This window comes from Micromonas pusilla (assembly GCF_000151265.4).
Source record: "Micromonas pusilla CCMP1545 genomic scaffold MICPUCscaffold_18, whole genome shotgun sequence".
Taxonomy (NCBI): Eukaryota; Viridiplantae; Chlorophyta; class Mamiellophyceae; order Mamiellales; family Mamiellaceae; genus Micromonas; species Micromonas pusilla.
This window is the reverse complement of record NW_003315899.1, coordinates 98,357-115,796: the sequence shown is the minus strand read 5'-3', so window position 1 is coordinate 115,796 and position 17,440 is coordinate 98,357. Positions and strand designations below refer to the sequence as shown.

The following is a 17,440-nucleotide window of genomic DNA, read 5'->3' as shown; positions in this document are numbered from 1 at the left end:
CCGCCGCCCGCGCGTCGCGCCCGGAGCGACGACGACGACGACGATGAGACGCGCGCGAGGAGGAGGATGAGATCTGGATATCCGGAAGACGACGACGACGCGCGTCCGTCGACGGACTCCGACGCGACGTCGCGCCGCGCGCGCGAGGCTCGACGCCGACGCCCGCGCGCGCCGCGAGGCTCGACGCCGCCGCCCGCGCGCGCCGCGAGGCTCGACGCCGCCGCCGCGCGCATGCTCCCCGCGAACCGCGCTGGCGGGAGGACGCGCGCGGTTCCGGAAGTGACGCGAAGAAAGAGACAAGGATCGTCGAAATAATATTTTTTTCTCGAGTGGATTAATTTTTTGGTTCGGTTCTCCACCGCGCGACTCTCCAGCTCGCGGCCGAGTCAGCCCTACGCCACGCCGCCGCCGCCGCCGCCGACCCTGGCCTGGTAGTACTGCGACAGGATGATCACCGCGGCGTGCGACACCGACAGCGACTCGATCAACCGACCGGTCGGTATCGAACACACCGCGTCGCACTGCGGGTCGTCGGCCGCGCGCGAGTCGACGTCGGGGTGAAGTTGAAAGGCGTCAGAAGCGGAGTTGAAAGGCGTCGAGGTGGGTGTGTCGGGATTGAAACCATCGAGGTACCCTGGGCGGAGAGAGACGTCCGCAAAAGTCCTCAAGGATCGGCGTGCACCGCGCGAACGCGGTCGTATGGGGCCCAGTGTGGACGTGAACGCGCCTGATTCACCTCGTCGTCGAAGAGCCCCTCGACCTCGCGACCGAAGACGAGCGCGAGGCGTTTCCTTCCGCGTCCGGCGCGGTTCCTCGGCGGAGTCGCGTGGCGTCGCCGGCGCCATCCGTGCTCCCGGCGCTCGCGCTCGGCGTGTGATAACGCCTTGTCCTCGGGCGTTTCTAATCCTTCGAGGAATGCGGCGGCGGCGGCGGCGGCGGCGGCGTCCTTCGCGACTTGCGCCGGCGACGACCAATCCCACTCTTCTACCGCTTCCGGGGGAGTAACGCCCTCTTCGGATGCGTTACGACGCGATGATAGTGTACTCTCACCACCATCATCACCACTCCCCGCCGCGCTGCCGCCGGTACCACCCGAATCCCCCGGGAACGACCGCAAGAGCTCCGCGACGTCCGTCACAGCCTGAGGGTCGTTCCATACGAGCGAACGTCGGGGTGGAGTTGAAAGGCGTCAGGGGTGGAGTTGAAAGGCATCGCGGTCGGGGATTGAAAGCGAGGGGCAGGCGGAGAGATGCGCCGGGCAGAGTCCTTAAGGAACGGCGTTCACAACGCAAACGGGGTCGTATGGGGACCAGTGTAAATATGAACGCACCCGAGGCGCGCACCCCTCGTGCCATCGATGAAACGCGATGGCCGCGTCGCACCCTCTCAGCGCGTCCTCCACGTCGTCGTACACCCCCGCGCCGTGCACGATGTGCTGCGCGCCCTTCGCCGCGCTCAGCGACGCGCGCGTGTACGGATCCGCGCGCGGCGCGACGAGCCGTAAGTCTTCGCATTCGAACGCGCCGCACGCGCGCGCGATCGCGCCGACGTTGCCAGCCTTCGTTCGGTTCGTTTGGTGAGGGTGGATCCGCGTGTCATGTCAGTCAGTCGCGCGTGAACGCGATTGGTGGATAGCGTTGCCACGTGTCAAAACGTGAGGTTCGCAGCGCGCGAGCGAAATAACGCCTTAAGAAACGGCGTTCAGCACGCGAACGCGGTCGCGGGGGCCAGTGTGGGGATGACAGGAGGCACCTTACCTTTTTCGTGCCGACGAGAACCACCGCCACGTCGGACAGCGCGAGGTCCGCGACCGCGCCCAGGTGCGCCTCGAACGCGCGCTTGGAGACGCGGCCGCCGGAGTGCGACGACACGACCGCGTCCGCCCACTCGTCGCGCTGCGCGTTGTCCCCGCGCTTCGCGCCGCCGGGCGCAATGCGTCGGCGCGGCGACGGCGGCGGCGCCGCGGTCGCGCGAGACGCGCGAGACGCGTCATTATCGCGATGGGCCCCCGATGGTTCCGACGACGACGGCGGATCTGTCGGGGGGGGAGGGTCGGAGGAGACGACGATCGCGGCGGCGGCGGCGACGCGACGCGCGCGCGACGCGTCGTGCGCGTTCGCGCGGGAGGTAGCGCGACGCCATCGCGCGAGCGACGGCGGCGGCGCGCGCGCGGCGGCGAACGCGCGCGTCATCTTGTCTGTCGCCATCTGACCCATCGACTTCGGGTTTTTACGATCAGACGCGCGTTCAGTGCACCTTTTCGAGCGCAGCGTCGGTAGAAATCGGCGAAAACGTCGGCGACGCGCGCCATGACATCGGGTTTCCTGCTCTACGCTATTAAGCTACTCCTTTTCTACCGCGGCGCTAACGCCCCCAACCCCCGCCCGGTGCTCCTCGCGAGCTGCAGGATCTGCGCGCCCTTCGCCTCCATGCGCTCCGCGAGCACCGCGGCTCTCGTCGCGGCGTCGGCCCATTCCTTCGGATGCGTCGCCGCCGCGGCGACGTCGACGTCCCCGCCGTCCCCGCCGCCCATCCGTCGCAACAGCGCGTCGTACTCCGCGCGCATGGCGTGCATCTCGCGCTCTAACGACCTCGCGACGTCGTCCGCGGCGACGTCGCTCGTCTTCGTCGTCGTCGTGACTGGTTCCCATACGACCGCGTTCGCGTGGTGAACGCCGTTCCTTAAGGACTTCGTCGTCGTCGGTCGGTTCGACGTCGACGGGCGCGGTCCGGCGCGGGCCCCGGGGAGGCGACCCCGCGCCGGGGGGGCCGCCGCCGCCGCCGCCGCGACCAGTCTCCCTCCTCCTCCTCTCCAAACCCGAGAGACGCTCGAGAGACGCGAAGACCCTGTCCGCGTCGTCGTCGTCAGCGGCGGCGCGACCGAGCTCGCGGGCCGCCGCTGCTGCTGCGGCGCGTGCACGCGGAGCGGCGGCGCGAGCGGCGCCGACGCGCCCCCGACGCGGCGTCCGCCCGACGACCGCGGCGGTTGATACACCGCCCCGCCGCCGTCGTCAAACCCCCCGAGCGTCGACCGCGGGTCGCCCCCGCCGCCGCCGCCGCCGCGAGACGCCGTCGTCGACGACGCGAGTTCGAGTCGACGACGACCGCCCGCGTCCGCGTCCGCGTCCCTCGTCGTCGTCGTCGTCGTCGTCTCCGCGGAGGACGCCCCCGGTCCCGGGCCGGGCAGGGGCTCGGGTCCCCCGAGCGCCGCCGCCGCCGCGCCGCTGCCGCCGCCGCCGCCGCCGCCGCCGCCGCCGCCGTCGCCGCGTCCCTCCAACGCCGCGCGGTACTGAAAGCGAACGTCGGGGTGGAGTTGAAAGGCGTCAGAAGCGGCGTTGAAAGGCGCCGAGGTGTTTCGGGATTGAAACCGTGGCGTGGGCGGAGAGAAACGACGGTAAAGGTCCTTAAGGATCGGCGTTCACCACGCGGACGGGGTTGTATGGGGACCAGTGTATAGAACCGTACGTGATCCAGCAAGTTACCGTTCATCGCCATGAGCTTCGCGGTCGTCGCCTCCGCTTCGATCGCGCGCGCTTCCGCCACCTCGCGCGCGGTGTTGGCGCGCGACAGAGCTTCGCGCGCGTCCGCGGTCTCTCTCCGCGCGCGGACGACCGCGGCTTCCCACTCCGCGGCGGCGTCAGCGGCGGGGGCGAGAGGAGCCTGAGAAGAAAAGTTTGGCGCAGCCGGGGTCCCGGGCGCCTCCGTCCCGGGCGTCGTCCCGGTTTTTACGACCGCCAGAGCAGCGCTTTTGACCGGCGTGCCAACTCCTCGCATCCCTCCGCCGCCGCCGCCGAAAATGCCTTTTAATCCCCCTGCCGCCGCCGCGGAAGCCTCAGCCTCCCTCTTCCTCGACGCCTCGAGCTCGGTCTCTAATCGATCCGCGCGCTCCTCCGCTGCGAAAGTCGGGGTGGAGTTGAAAGGCGTCAGGTGGAGTTGAAAGGCGTCGCGGGCGGGGATTGAAACCGAGGGACCCTGGGCGGAGAGATGCGCCGGGCAAAGTCCTTAAGGATCGGCGTTCACCACGCCAACGCGGTCGTATGGGAACCAGTGTGACTCGAACGCGCCTGCGGCGCGCGCGACGCGCGTCTCGTCCAGCTCCCGCTTCAACGTCGCGTACGCGACGTCCCACGTCCCAGCCTCCTTCATCGCCGCGACCGTCGCGCGCGCGGTGTCGTTCCCGCGCATCGTCGTCCGTTCGTCCTCGCTGGAGGAGGGTCGACGGGAGGGGGGTCCTCGCGAGGCGTCAGACGTGCGTCGGGGGCGGAGTCGAAAGGCGTCGCGGGATCGATGAAAGCGCCGATGGGCGGCGGGCGGAGAGAGACGCGCGCGCGCCGGGAGAGAAAGGAAAGTCCTCAAGGAACGACGTTCACAACGCCGACGCGGTCGTGGGGACCAGTGTGGTAACACAACGAACGAACGCGCCTCAGCAACTTCGCCGCCGCCTCGACGCCCTTCCGATGCTCCGTCTCCAGATTTCGCTTCGCGCGTTGCAAAGCCACCTCCGACGCCGCGTTCGCGGCGTTCGCCTCCTCCAGCGCCTTCGCCAGCTCCTCCAGCGTCATCCCCGTCGCGGAATGCGTCCGCGCGTCGCGCAGCGCCTCCGCCATCGCGCGGTGCTCCGCGCGCACCGCGGTCATCGCCGCGTGCGTAGACTGATGAGGGTCGTTGCCCATACGAAGCGATGATGATATCGGGGTGGAGTTGAAAGGCGTCAGAAGCGGAGTTGAAAGGCGTCGAGGTGGGCGTGTCGGGATTGAAACCGTGGCGTGGTGGGCGGAGAGTGACGACAGGAACGCCGGGAAGAAAAGAAAGTCCTCAAGGAGCGGCGTTCACCACGCCGACGCGGTCGTCGGGGACCAGTGTGATGAGATGACATCACGAACGCGCCTGAATCTCGCGGACGACCGCGTCGTGTAGCTCGCTCCACTTCAGCTCCGAGGTCTCGAGGTCCGCGACCGCGCGGTCGCGCTCGAGCTGGAACAGACGCGCGCGCTCTTCCGCGCGCGCGTGCATCGAGCGCGCGTCGTTCAGCCGGTCGTTCAGCTGCGCGCGAGGAGGGGAGGGGTGGGGCGTGAGCGAGCGCGGAGGGGTGGGATCGACGACGAGTGAAATGGAGAGGAATGAACGAAGGAACGAACGAAAGAATTCTCGCGACGCGACGCGACGACGACGACGCACCTCCGCGAGCGCGTCGCACGCCGCGCGGGACAGGACGTGCTTCGCCGTCTTCGGGGACGTCGTCTGAAGCATGCTCTCGAGCTCCGGGGGGACGAACACGCCGCCGCCGTCGCCGGGGGACGACGCGCCCCGCGCGGGCGACGACGGGAACAACATCGCGTCGATACTTTATGCCGGGAAACGCGCGACGAGCTCGGCTTTCGTGCCTTCCATTCTTTTGACTCATCACACGCATGTACCGTATTCGTATGGGCTTTTTGTCAGGACTACGTGTACGTGTGTACACGGTATCCCTATTCGACTATCCTACGCGGTTGACAACTTAAGAACCTCACGCATACATCACACGAACGCGACGTCCCCGCCGCCCCCCTCCCCCTCCCCCTCCCCCTCCCCCTCCTCCTCCTCCTCCGCCCCCCCGCACAGACGCCCGCAGACGAACCCGCCGACGTCGTCGTCCAACCGCACGCTCACGACGGCGCTGACGACGACAAAAAACGAAGACGCCAGAAAACACGCTGCCAAGCCGTCGTTTTCATCCTCGCCGACGTACGAGTACAGCGCGCCGGAGACGATCGTCCCGATCAGCCGCCCGAACGCGTTCGCCATGTAATAAAACCCGACGTTCATCGCGACCTTGTTCCCGTCGCTGTACTTCACGATGAGGTACGAGTGCACCGCCGAATTGATCGCGAAGATTATCGCGAACGAGACCACGCCGAGCAACAGCGTGGACACCTTCCATACAAAGCGATGATGTCGGGGTGGAGTTCAAAGGCGTCAGAAGCGGAGTTGAAAGGCGCCGAGATGTGTCGGGATTGAAACCGAGGGACCCTGGGCGGAGAGATGCGACGGCAAAAGTCCCTAAGGATCGGCGTTCACCACGCGAACGGGGTCGTATGGGGACCAGTGTGAATCAGAACGCGCCTTCCCGCCGTCGCCGTCCCCGGGGGTGTCGTACAAGGTGCTGAACGTCACGGACCCCATGAACACCGGGCACGCGAGGAGGACCGCGTTCCAGAAGACGCACACGTGCTTATTCGGCGGCGACTGTCGCAGCGGTCCGAGCACGAGCTGAGGGTCGAGGGTCAATCGTTCAAAGCGATGATGTCGGGGCGGAGTTCAAAGGCGTCAGAAGCGGAGTTGAAAGGCATCGCGCGCGGTGTGTGTGTCGGGATTGAAACCGTGGCGTGGTGGGCGGAGAGAGACGACCGCGGGGAGATACTAAAGTCCTTAAGGATCGGCGTTCACCACGCCGACGCGGTCGTATGGGGACCAGTGTGAGATGATACTAGAACGCGCCTGAGGCGCGTACGCTTGGACTTGGCCGTAGAGGATGATGTACCCGGCGAGCATCGCGCCCACCGCGGGGCGCGGCCACTCCATTCCCGTCGCGCTTCGAAGGTAATACGGCAGCGGGACCTCGAACCACAAGTCGCGCGAGCCGAAGAGGAACAGCCGCGCGAGCGACAGGACGTTGACGTTTCCGGTTTGCTCGAACACCGCGCGCAGCGTGATGTTTTTCTTCGATACGCGTCCGAGCTTCGTCGTCAGACCGAACCACGCGAACGGCAGCGCGACGACGATCAGCGCGATCATCACGCTCACCGCGCCGACGTACGACCACGTCAGTAAAGCGCTGCCGAGGAAGTATCCCACGCCCTTGAGGGAGTTTTTATACCCCGTGAGCCCGGCAACGCGTCTGATGAGAGAGGGTCGAGCGCGGGGCGGGTGAGTACGCGAGGCGACGTATTATTATGTCGGGGCGGAGTCGAAAGGCGTCAGGGGTGGAGTCGAAAGGCAGGCGTCGCGGTGGGTGTTTTTTCTGGATTGAAACCGAGGGACCCTGGGCGGAGAGAAACGCCGAGCGAAAGTCCTTAAGAAACGGCGAGCACAACGCCGACGCGGTCGTATGGGAACCGGTGTGAACAGAAAGAACGATGACTCTCAGTCGACGCACTTGAAGAGCGTCCCCTGGCGCTCGTTCGGGGTGACGAGCTTCGTGACCGTCTTCCCCCCGAGCTTCGTGAGGTCCTTCGCGACGCCGCACAGCGCCTGCGCGGCCGTGACGTAGATGATCGCGTGGAGCTTGCTGAAGTCGTCCGTCCATCCGTAGAGCATCGCGAGGCCGGCGATCTGATGAGGGTCGAGGGTCCATCGTTCGAAGCGATGACGTCGGGGTGGAGTTCAAAGGCGTCAGAAGCGGAGTTGAAAGGCAACGCGGGCGGGGATTGACCGCAAGGGATGGGCGGAGAGATGCGCCGGGCAAAGTCCTTAAGGATCGGCGTGCACCACGCCAACGGGGTCGTACGGGGACCAGTGTGAATGCGAACGAACGCGCCTGAAGCGTCAGTCCGCTCAGCAGCGTCGCGCGGATCCCCCATCGCGCGCCGCACACGCCCGCGGCGAGGTTCGTCCCCGCGCCCATGAGCTCGTACAGCGAGAACATGATCGCGACCTCCATCGCGGAGAAACCTTTCGTGTACGCGTGGAGGAGGACGAGCATTCGCACGGCGCCGTCGGTCACGGTGAAGAGGAGGTAGGTGATGGAGATTATGATGAACGGCCAGAGCGCGGACAGCGGCTGCGGCGCGCCGTGCATGTCGCCGTCGCCGCCGCCGCCGCGCGTCGTCGTCGCGGCCGTCGTCGTCTCCACGGCGGCGGCGGCGGCTCCGTCGCCGCCGTCGCTCGCCGCGGCGGCCGGTTTCGCCATCGAGGTGCGCGCGCGCCGCGCCGTCTGCGCGCGCGCGTCGCCGTCGTTCGCTACGTGGAGGGGGTGCCGACAGACCGTATTCAGATAATATTCCCGACGAATATTCCTTTCGAGCAGAGTCAGGTCTGGTCGCGACCGCCGTATCCGTCTCGCGACCGCTCGCTCGCCTCGCCGCAGTCCTCGAACGCGCGCGTCGGTCATGGTGAAAGTGGGCATCAACGGTGCGCTCGCGTCGCGATCGATCCCCGCGCCGCGCGCGTCGCCTCGCCTCGTCGTCGCGCCTCGGCGTCGCGATCTCTCGGATAAAACGGCACTCATACATGCGGCGGCCGGCTCCCGATGAACTTTCATTCATCGCCCGCGCCGTCCCCTCGTCCACCTCCCTCGTCCACGCGCTCACCCTCCCGCATCTCCGCCCTCACCCCCATTCACCGCCGGCCCCCTCCTCCCCCGACATCCATCGCATCGCGCTCAGGCTTCGGCCGCATCGGCCGCCTCGCGTTCCGCCTCGCGTACGACAACCCCGCGCTGGAGTTCGTCCACATCAACGAGCACCCGGGCGCGGGAGAGAGCAGCGCGTATCTGGCCAAATACGATTCGGTCCACGGGCACTGGACGCACGACTGCGAGTACGACGCGGGCAAGAACGCCATCGTCGTGGACGGGACGCACGAGATCTCGTACTCCGCGCACGACGCGCCGGGGGACGTGCCGTGGGAGGCGCACGGCGTCGAGCTCGTGCTGGAGTGCTCGGGGGAGTTTCTGACGCGCGAGAAGCTGGCGCCGTATTTCGCGCGAGGTGGGTATTCAGTATTCCCTCGTCGCACCGGTCCCCATACATACGACCGCGTTCGTTCGCGCGGTGGACGCCGTTCCTTAAGGACGGACTTTCACTCGCGCTCTGTGAACCTCACGCTTTGACACGTGGGATTGATATCCACCAATCAAAAGTACGTATACCTGACGCGTGGATCCTCTCGACCAATAATACGATCGCGTCGCAGGCGTCAAAAAAGTGCTCGTCTCCGCGCCCGTGAAGGACGCGTCCGACCCGGTGCTCAACATCGTGTACGGCGTCAACCACGACAAGTACGACCCCGCGGTCGATCACATCGTGACCGCGGCGTCGTGCACGACCAACTGCCTCGCGCCCGTCGTGAACGTGATTCAGAGCAAGCTGGGGATCGTCCGAGGAAGCATCACGACGATTCACAACGTCACCAACACGCAGGCGCGTTCTGTTATCACACTGGTCCCCATACGACCCCGTTGGCGTGGTGAACGCCGATCCTTAAGGACTTTCGCGGACACAAACGTTTGGAGCACCCATAGCTCATCGGTTTCAACACTTGATCGCGTGGGTCCCTTTCAACTGACCGATGCATACTGTATTTTTTGTATGGAACGACCCTCATCAGACCATCGTGGACGCCCCCAACGCGAAGAAGAGCGACCTGCGCAGGGCGCGGTCGGGTCTCATGATCCTCGCGCCGACGTCCACGGGGAGCGCGACCGCGATCGCGCTCATCTTCCCGGAGCTCAAAGGGAAGCTCAACGGCCTCGCCGTGCGCGTGCCTCTGTTGAACGGGTGCGTTCTACTATGTCTCTCATCGCACTGACTGGTTTCCACACCGTACGACCCCGTCGGCGTCGTGAAGGCCGTTTCTTAGCTAAGGACTTTCTCTAATAACCCCGGCGTTCGTTCGTTTCTCTCCGTCCTCCACCCCTCGCTGGTTGTTTCAACGCACGCTCGACCCTACCTACGACGCCTTTCGACTGACTCCACCCCTGACGCCCGCCTTTCAACTCCGTCCGTCCGCCCTCTCAGGTCGCTCACGGATTGCGTCTTCGAGGTAGGACGCGCCACGACGCGCGAGGAAGTCAACGCGCTCATCAAGGACGCCGCCGCGAACGAGATGTGCGGCGTGCTCGGGTACGAAGAGAAGCCGCTGGTGAGCACGGACTATATTAACGACACGCGGAGCGGGATCGTGGACGCGTTGTCCACGATGGTCGTCGACGGGACGCACCTCAAGGCGCGTTCGAGTGTCTTCACGCCGGTCCCCGTACGACCGCGTTCGCGTTGTGAACTTCATTCCTTAAGGACTTTCTCTCCCGGCGTATGTTTCTCTCCGCCCAGGGTCCTTCGGTTTCAATCCCGACGCACACACCTCGACGCCTTTCAACTCCGCCCCTGACGCCTTTCAACTCCACTGTACAGCTGTACGTGTGGTACGATAACGAGTACGGGTACAGTGCGCGAATGGCGGACATCGCGAACATGCTCGTGGAGAAAGGCATGTAGAAATACTCTTTGAAATTTTGAAAGCAACTCACAGTCAACGAAATTTTCTTCTTTCAATTTTCTCCTTTCAAGTACGAAAGTACGAAAGTACTTTCGAAAGTACGTTTCGTACATCATGGGGGTGGATTCATTTTTAGACTGTTTGCTCATAGAAATCGTAGATCTCGTCGTAGATCTCGTTCCTGGATCCGACGGCGAGAATTCACCCGAAGAGCGCCGCGCCGCGTACGACGGCCGGAAAGCAGATCGCCCCGGTCTGAGCGCCGAGGCATTCGCACCGTCGCCGGCGCGCGCGGACGCACCGCGCGAGAGCACCGCGCGGCGTTAAGGGAGCGGCGAGCGCGAGGGGAGAGAAGGACCCCCACCACCCCGGCGCGACGGAGAGAGCGAGGACCGACGGACGCGCAATTCCGCGCGTCTGTACGCTCGTCGTTCGCGAGAGGGCACCGCGCCGCCGCCCGGAGGCGCGCGCGAAGGACGCCCGACGCGCGCGACGCGGACGCGCGACGCGATGTCGTCCTTCGCCGCGATGACGCCCGCGGCCGCGGCGTCGCGCGTCGCGGCGGCGGCGTCGCGCCCGCGCGCGCGGACGACGGCGTCGTCGTCGTCTCGCGCGGCGGCGGCGGTGGTCCGTCCGTCGCGTTTGCCATCGTGGTCGTGGTCGTGGTCGTCCGTCCGCGCGGCGGCGGCGTCCGCGTCGGGGAGCGGCGGCGGCGGCGAGGCGACGACGCCGGAGAAGGACCGCGCGGCGGCGGCCGCCGCGGCGCTGAGCGCGGGCGCGGAGAGAGCGACCGCGCGGAGGGTCGCCGCGGCGCGGCGGTACGCGAATCGGGGCGACGACGACGACGACGACGACATCGCGTCGTCGTCGTCGTCGTCGGGCGCTCACGGCGCGCCGCGTTCGGCCGAAGAAGCGAGGCGGCGGTACGCGTCGACGCGTCGAGCGGCGGGCGGCGACGCGGGCGACGCCGCCGGCGGAGGCGGAGGAGGACGCGCGCGCGCGGCGCCGAAGCTCAGGCCGTCGTCTAAGAGGCAGCCGCGGTATAATCGCCCGAGGCTCGGCGAACCGACGCGGCCGGGGGGGAACGTCGACTGGCGGCACGCGTCGAAACGCGCCGCGCGGGAGAAGAGAGAGAAGGAGAAGCAGGGCGGCGGCGAAAGGTCCGTGAGGTCCCCGGCGCCGGATGAACGGCCGACATGGCGGAGCAACGCGCACACGTCGTCCCCGGGGCAGCAACCGCAACAGCGTCGCAAGCAGCCCGGCGCCGGGCTCGGCGGGGATCGAACTGGCGGCGGCGGCGGGGATCGATCCGGCGGCGGCGGCGCCCCCAAAATGCGCGCGGGCGAGCGGATCGTCCAGGCCCTGGAGGCGCTCCCGAGCGCGAGCGTGAACGACATCGCGCTATCCTCAGGAGGAGTGAGTAACGGAAGAGAGGGGGCGTCCGGGGCGAATGTGACGAGTGATCACAATCACGTCGCGGCGAGTGATCACGACTCCCTCGGGGACTTCGCGTACTACCCCGGCGCGGCGGCGCCCACGCTGTGGGACGCCGCGAGGGCGGAGGAAGAGGCCGAGACCGCGTCGCGGACGAGCGCGTTCGAGTCCGTGGACGAGGCGGTGACGATGCCCGGGGGGTCCCCCGTGAAATTTTCGGCCCCGACGTTGAACTTCGCCATCAAAGAGCTCGGCGAACGCGGCGACTTTGAACGCGCGCACGCGTTGTATCTCTGGATGACGATGCAAGGCACGACTAAAAAGAATCGAAGCGGTGAGAACGCTAAGGTGCGTTCTATACACTGGTCCCCATACGACCGCGTTGGCGATGTGGACGCCGATCCTTAAGGATTTTGCCCGGCGCATCTCTCCGCCCACCCCTCCCTTTCAATACCCGCCCTCGGCGCCTTTCAACTCCAACTGACGCCTTTCAACTCCACCCCGACTTTCGCTTGTATAGAACGACCCTAACGGCGGGAAAGGGAAGAGCGTCATGAAGAACTTCGCGCCGAACCGGCACACGCTCGTCTCGCTCTTCGGCGCCGCGAGCGAGAAGCGACACGCCAAGGTCATCACGAAAGCCTGGCGCGGCGCTTTGTACCGATTCGCTCAGATTCACGGGTCAGGCGCGAGCGGCGGAACGAGAGACCGACCATACCGAGACCGCGACGGGGACGAGATGATCAACTCCGAGGTTGGCAGCGCGGCGATCATCGCGCTCGGGAGGTGCGAGAACTGGCCCGCCGCGTTCCAGGTGTGGCGAGACATGCGCGAAGCCGGCGAGCCGCGGTCGCTGTACGTCTACACCGCGATGCTCACCGTGCTCAGGTGCGTTCTATCTCACACTGGTCCCCATACGACCCCGTTTGCGTGGTGAACGCCGATCCTTAAGGACTTTATTATCCCCCGGCGCATCTCTCCGCCCATCACACCTCGGTTTCAATCCCGACACACCTCGACGCCTTTCGACTCCGCTTCTGACGCCTTTGAACTCCACCCCGACATCATCGCTTTGTACGGACCCTCGACCCTCAGAGACAACGCGCGGTGGGAGGAAGCCGCGGAGGTGTTTCGCGCGATGCGCGACGAGGAGGGCGTCGCCCCGAACGCGATGTGCGCGGGGATGATGCTCACGGCGTTCGACGCGGCGCGACAGTGGAGAGAGGCGAACGCGATCGCGAAGCGGCTCTCCGACGTTTACGACGTCGAGTTCGACTCGCAGTTGTATCACAGCGTCATCGCCGTCGCGGGCCGCGCGGGGGACATGGCGCACGCGCGCGCGCAGTTCGATCGCATGCGCGGCGGCGACTCGCGGATCGTCGTGACGACGTTCTCGTACAACTGCCTCTTGGGGGGGTACGCGCGCAACGGCGACTGGGACGGCGCGGCGGCTGTTTTGGCGGAGCTGAAAGCCGCGCACCTCAGGCCGGATTCGTACACGTTTACGCATCTCGTCTCCGCGGCGGAGCGAGGGGGGAAGCACGAGGAAGCGGACGAGATCTGGACGTTGATGCTCGCGTCAAAGATACCCCCGAACACGGTCGTGTGCGGGGCGTACGTGCACTGCTTGGGGAGCCAAGGGCGATGGATGGAGGCCAAGGCGCTGGTCGATCAGATGCGGAATAAGTGGGGCGCGGCGAGGAACGCCGCCGTGTACAACGCGTTGCTCGGCGCGTTGGTCCGCGCGGATCGGCTCGAGGAGAGTCTGTCGACGTTCGACGCCATGCAGAGCGAGGACGGGATCTTACCCACGGAGATCACGTTCATGCTGCTCGTTAGGGCGTGCCAGGATAACGGCATGGTGAACAAGGCGAGGGAGCTGACGGCGATGCGCGACGCGCTCGCTGAGACGGGGGCGCTGGAGAATGACTTCAGGCGCGTTCTCATCCATCATCACACTGGTTCCCGTACGACCGCGTCGGCGCGGTGAACGCCGATCCTTAAGGACTTCTCTTCCCGGCGGCGCATCTCTCCGCCCAGGGTCCCACGGTTTCAATCTCGACACACACACCGCGACGCCTTTCAAATCCGCCACTGACGCCTATGAACTCCACCCCGACATCATCGCTTTGAACGATGGAACGATTTCAGCGCGGGTCGCGCGAATCTCAACGCCGGCGAGAGAGGCGCCGGCGAGAGAGGCGCGTCCGAGGGAGGCGGGCGCGGCGACCGCGACCGCGGCGCGGACGCTCGAGGGGGAGAGAGCGGCGGCGAGAACGAGATTGGACGGCTCGCCGCGGGGTTGCCGCCCGCGAGTTAGGAGCGACGTGGAGGTACGGATGGACGCGAGACGAGACGCCGCGGCGGCGACTCGATTTGTAAAAGAAAAAGAAGATCGATCTGGATTCTCCCGCGCCTTGCGCGAATCCGTCCGCGGGATTCATTTCCTCGTTTCCCCCGCTCGTCCGTCGTATGCGTTTCGTGGTGAGGAAGTAGTTTTCGCGCGTACTACGCGGCGCCGAGATTCTTTCTGCATCACGGCACCTTCCCGCCTTTTGCGTGCGCTTTTCGCGACGCGCGCGCGTCATCGCCCCCCGCGCAGCCGCGAGGCGACCGACGCGCTCCATCACAGCGATGTCGTCCGCGCCGCGCGCCGCGCCGAGCGCGCGATGCGCCGTCCACCGCCTCGCCGCGATCGTCCGCGGCGGCGCAGAGGGGCGAATGCGCGCGATCCGCCCCATGCCCGCGCGCGCGTCCTCGTCGTCGCCCTCGTCACGACACCAACACCGCGCCCGCGGCCTCGTCGCGCCGAGCGCGACGAGATCTGCCGCCGCGCGGTGGCGGCGGCGCGGATGTCGCGGTGGTCACGGCGACGACCGATTCTCCGGGAGGGTTTCCGCGATCGAGGCTGCCGACGACGCGACGTCCGCGCGGCGGCTCGACGACGCCGCGTCCGCGTCCGCGTCGTCGGCGTCGCGGCGGCAGCGCGCGCGCCTCCTCGTCTTCGTCAACGGCAAGAGCGGGGGTCGGAAGGGGGATCGCGTCCGCGCCATCTTGCGCGAGCGCGCGGAGGTGGGCGAGCTGACGTGCGTGGAGGTCGTCGACCTCGCGGCGGATGACGTGGCGGGACCGAAGGACGCGCTGACGCGCTGGTGCGGACGCGACGCCGCGGAGAAGAGGAGGCGAACCGGGCGCGAAGACGAGAACGACGATGAGAATGATGATGAGAATGACGAAAACGTGGAGAGGGACGCGGAGAACGACGAGATTCGCGTCTTGGCGTGCGGCGGCGACGGCACCGTCGCGTGGGTCCTGCAAGCGCTCGAGGAACTCGTGCGCGACGGCGAGATCGACGCCGCCGCCAAGCCGCACGTCGGGATCGTTCCCCTCGGGACCGGGAACGACCTCGCGCGCGTCTTCGGATGGGGCGACCAGGCGCGTTCTCCGTCGATGAGACATCTGATCCCCGTACGACCCCGTCCAATGAAACTTCCACACGGGTCATCACATAACTAACCAATCACATCACTTCCCCCCACGTCGCCCGCCAATCAAACGACGACACCTCAGTACCACGACGCGCTCGTGAGAAACCTCTCCGGTGCGATGCGCGACGCGACGCCGTCCCGGCTCGATCGTTGGGGCGTCACCATCGACACGATCGCGAAGGGGCCGTTCTGCGAGTTGGAGAAGGGGAACCCGGCGGGCCCGCTCTTCGGGTCGCGCGACGCGGGCGCGGTGTTCGGATTCACGCCGGAGGAGAGCGAGGTGCGTTCTGTCATCTCACACTGGTCCCCATACGACCGCGTCGGCGTGGTGAACGCCGTTCCTTAAGGATTTTCTTTTCTTCCCGGCGCGTGTTTCTCTCCGCCCATCACCCCCCGCTTTCAATCCCGACACACCTCGCGCGACGCCTTTCAACTCCGCTTCTGACGCCTTTCAACTCCACCCCGATATCATCACTCGTATGGACCCTCGACCCTCAGTTCTCGCCGCTCGTCGCGCACAAGGCGGCGTGCGCGAGCAGAGAGGCGTCGTACGAGCCGAGCGTCAACGCGAACGGCGACGCGGACGGGAAACCGAGCGGCGAGGTCATCTTCCACAACTACCTCGGCATCGGCGTCGACGCCGCCGCGGCGCTGCGGTTCTCGAGGCTTCGAGACCACAGCCCGTTTCTATTCGTCAGCGCGCTCACGAACAAACTGCTCTACGGCGTCTTGGGCGCGGAGGACGTCCTCACGCGCAGCTGCGGCGACCTCCACCGCAAGGTTGGTAGACTGGTCCCCATACAGTACGACCCCGTCGGCGTCGTGAACGCCGTTCCTTGAGGACTTTCTTTTAACCCCGGCGTACACATGTTTCTCTCCGCCCACCCCACCCCTCGCTTCGCTTTCAATCCCGACGCGCCCGCCCTCGACGCCTTTCAACTCCGCTTCTGACGCCTTTCAACTCTCGCCTCAGGTGACCCTCGTCGCGGACGGCGAGGAGATCGCGTTGCCGAGGGACGCGGAAGGGGTCATTCTCCTCAACATCAACTCGTACGCGGGAGGGGTGAAGATGTGGGAACGCGGGCCGCGGTTTCGGTTGGGCGAGGGCGCTTCCGAGGGGGGATGGTGGGAGGAGTGGTGGCGCGGGCTGCGGGGCGACGGAGGAGGAATGGTTATGGGGCCAGACGCGGACGGAGGAGAGAAGGACGCGTCGGCGGGCGGCGACGTCCTCCCAACCACCAATAACATATCGCCACGTCAGAAGAAGCAGCAGCAGCAGCGCCACCACGGGGAGTTTGGCGACTCCGCCGCGGACGACGGCCGACTCGACGTCGTCGTCGTCCGCGGCGCGTTGCACCTCGGGCAGCTCAACCTCGGCGTCTCGACCCCCGCGCGTCTGTGCCAGGCGAAGCGCGTGACTCTCAAGGTGCGTTCTATTACCACACTGGTCCCCATACGACCCCGTTCGCGTGGTGCACGCCGATCCTTAAGGACATTTCCCGTCGCATCTCTCCGCCCAGGGTCCCTCGCTTTCAATCCCGACACACCTCGACGCCTTTCAACTCCGCTTCTGACGCCTTTCAACTCCACCTGACGCCTTTCAACTCCAGGTGGACCGTCCGATGCCGATGCACGTGGACGGACAGCCGTGGGAGCAGGAGGGCCCGTGCGAGATCACCGTCGGGCTCAAGGCAAGCGGCGGACTAGACCGCCACCCGTACGAATACGTCGGTCGGTCGCGCGTCGTCCTCGTCCCTCTCCGTCGGTCCGCGTCGCGCCGAGTCGACGCCGCCGCCCGCTGACCAATCACATCACTTCCCGCCACCTCTCCCGCCGATCACGTCGCGCACGACAAACAGGACCGCGTCGACCTCCTCGCGAATACGCTGAACGACGCCACCGGGATGGAGCCGTGGGAGCGCGAGGGGTGGGCGTGGGGGTGGGAGGCGGAGGTGTGGGACTCGCTCGGCGACCTCGACGACATCCCGCGCGGCGCCTCGGGGGTGACGGAGTGATGAACGAGCGGTCGAGCGCGTGACGCGCGGCGCGCGACGACGACGTGACGACGGGGGTGGGAGGGAAGAGAGCGGCGCGGGGCGACGAACGACGGGGGGACGGCGCGCGTGTACGTGTACTACTGTAAGACCGAACGAAGTGTAACTTGTCGCCTCGCGTGCTCATTTTTAGACGCGACGGCGACGGGTGAAAGGAACGAGTTGACCGCGGCGGGCGTCGATCGGTTTCGATCGGTCGATCGGTTTCGATCGGTCTCAAACCGAGCGCCTGCCTTTGAACCCTCGCGCCGAACCGAGAATTCCGAG

At 66.5% G+C, this 17,440-nt stretch overlaps 9 protein-coding genes across 9 annotated transcripts; 4 read left to right on the top strand and 5 right to left on the bottom strand.

Moving 5' to 3' along the window:
• Positions 1 to 392: 392 nt before the first annotated feature.
• On the bottom strand, positions 393 to 2,207 carry MICPUCDRAFT_54594 (uncharacterized protein; the record flags this gene model as incomplete). Its single annotated transcript, XM_003064614.1, has 4 exons — positions 393 to 634; positions 718 to 1,141; positions 1,331 to 1,558; positions 1,758 to 2,207. The coding sequence occupies 4 exons, from the start codon at positions 2,205 to 2,207 to the stop codon at positions 393 to 395; spliced, it is 1,344 nt and encodes a 447-aa protein (XP_003064660.1).
• A 146-nt stretch (positions 2,208 to 2,353) lies between these two features.
• Positions 2,354 to 3,774, bottom strand: MICPUCDRAFT_54593 (uncharacterized protein; the record flags this gene model as incomplete). Its single annotated transcript, XM_003064613.1, has 2 exons — positions 2,354 to 3,289; positions 3,466 to 3,774. 2 exons carry the CDS (start codon positions 3,772 to 3,774, stop codon positions 2,354 to 2,356), a joined length of 1,245 nt encoding a protein of 414 aa, XP_003064659.1.
• Positions 3,775 to 4,352: 578 nt separating this feature from the next.
• MICPUCDRAFT_54592 (uncharacterized protein) lies at positions 4,353 to 4,607 on the bottom strand (the record flags this gene model as incomplete). Its single annotated transcript, XM_003064612.1, has 1 exon — positions 4,353 to 4,607. One exon carries the CDS (start codon positions 4,605 to 4,607, stop codon positions 4,353 to 4,355), a length of 255 nt encoding a protein of 84 aa, XP_003064658.1.
• A 268-nt stretch (positions 4,608 to 4,875) lies between these two features.
• Positions 4,876 to 5,334, bottom strand: MICPUCDRAFT_54591 (uncharacterized protein; the record flags this gene model as incomplete). Its single annotated transcript, XM_003064611.1, has 1 exon — positions 4,876 to 5,334. The coding sequence occupies one exon, from the start codon at positions 5,332 to 5,334 to the stop codon at positions 4,876 to 4,878; it is 459 nt and encodes a 152-aa protein (XP_003064657.1).
• A 186-nt stretch (positions 5,335 to 5,520) lies between these two features.
• MICPUCDRAFT_23811 (major facilitator superfamily) lies at positions 5,521 to 7,780 on the bottom strand (the record flags this gene model as incomplete). The annotated part of the gene is made up of 5 exons (XM_003064610.1): positions 5,521 to 5,916; positions 6,157 to 6,228; positions 6,433 to 6,880; positions 7,139 to 7,314; positions 7,496 to 7,780. The coding sequence occupies 5 exons, from the start codon at positions 7,778 to 7,780 to the stop codon at positions 5,521 to 5,523; spliced, it is 1,377 nt and encodes a 458-aa protein (XP_003064656.1).
• A 296-nt stretch (positions 7,781 to 8,076) lies between these two features.
• Positions 8,077 to 10,236, top strand: GAPDH_4 (uncharacterized protein). Its single transcript, XM_003064734.1, has 5 exons — positions 8,077 to 8,112; positions 8,367 to 8,690; positions 8,896 to 9,122; positions 9,310 to 9,479; positions 9,720 to 10,236. The coding sequence occupies exons 1-5, from the start codon at positions 8,091 to 8,093 to the stop codon at positions 10,087 to 10,089; spliced, it is 1,113 nt and encodes a 370-aa protein (XP_003064780.1). The 5' UTR covers positions 8,077 to 8,090; the 3' UTR covers positions 10,090 to 10,236.
• A 471-nt stretch (positions 10,237 to 10,707) lies between these two features.
• MICPUCDRAFT_54588 (uncharacterized protein) lies at positions 10,708 to 13,621 on the top strand (the record flags this gene model as incomplete). Its single annotated transcript, XM_003064733.1, has 3 exons — positions 10,708 to 11,979; positions 12,152 to 12,519; positions 12,727 to 13,621. 3 exons carry the CDS (start codon positions 10,708 to 10,710, stop codon positions 13,619 to 13,621), a joined length of 2,535 nt encoding a protein of 844 aa, XP_003064779.1.
• Positions 13,622 to 14,265: 644 nt separating this feature from the next.
• On the top strand, positions 14,266 to 15,147 carry MICPUCDRAFT_54587 (uncharacterized protein; the record flags this gene model as incomplete). The annotated part of the gene is made up of 1 exon (XM_003064732.1): positions 14,266 to 15,147. One exon carries the CDS (start codon positions 14,266 to 14,268, stop codon positions 15,145 to 15,147), a length of 882 nt encoding a protein of 293 aa, XP_003064778.1.
• A 90-nt stretch (positions 15,148 to 15,237) lies between these two features.
• On the top strand, positions 15,238 to 16,921 carry MICPUCDRAFT_54586 (uncharacterized protein; the record flags this gene model as incomplete). The annotated part of the gene is made up of 4 exons (XM_003064731.1): positions 15,238 to 15,399; positions 15,618 to 15,899; positions 15,961 to 16,545; positions 16,730 to 16,921. 4 exons carry the CDS (start codon positions 15,238 to 15,240, stop codon positions 16,919 to 16,921), a joined length of 1,221 nt encoding a protein of 406 aa, XP_003064777.1.
• Positions 16,922 to 17,440: the final 519 nt, after the last annotated feature.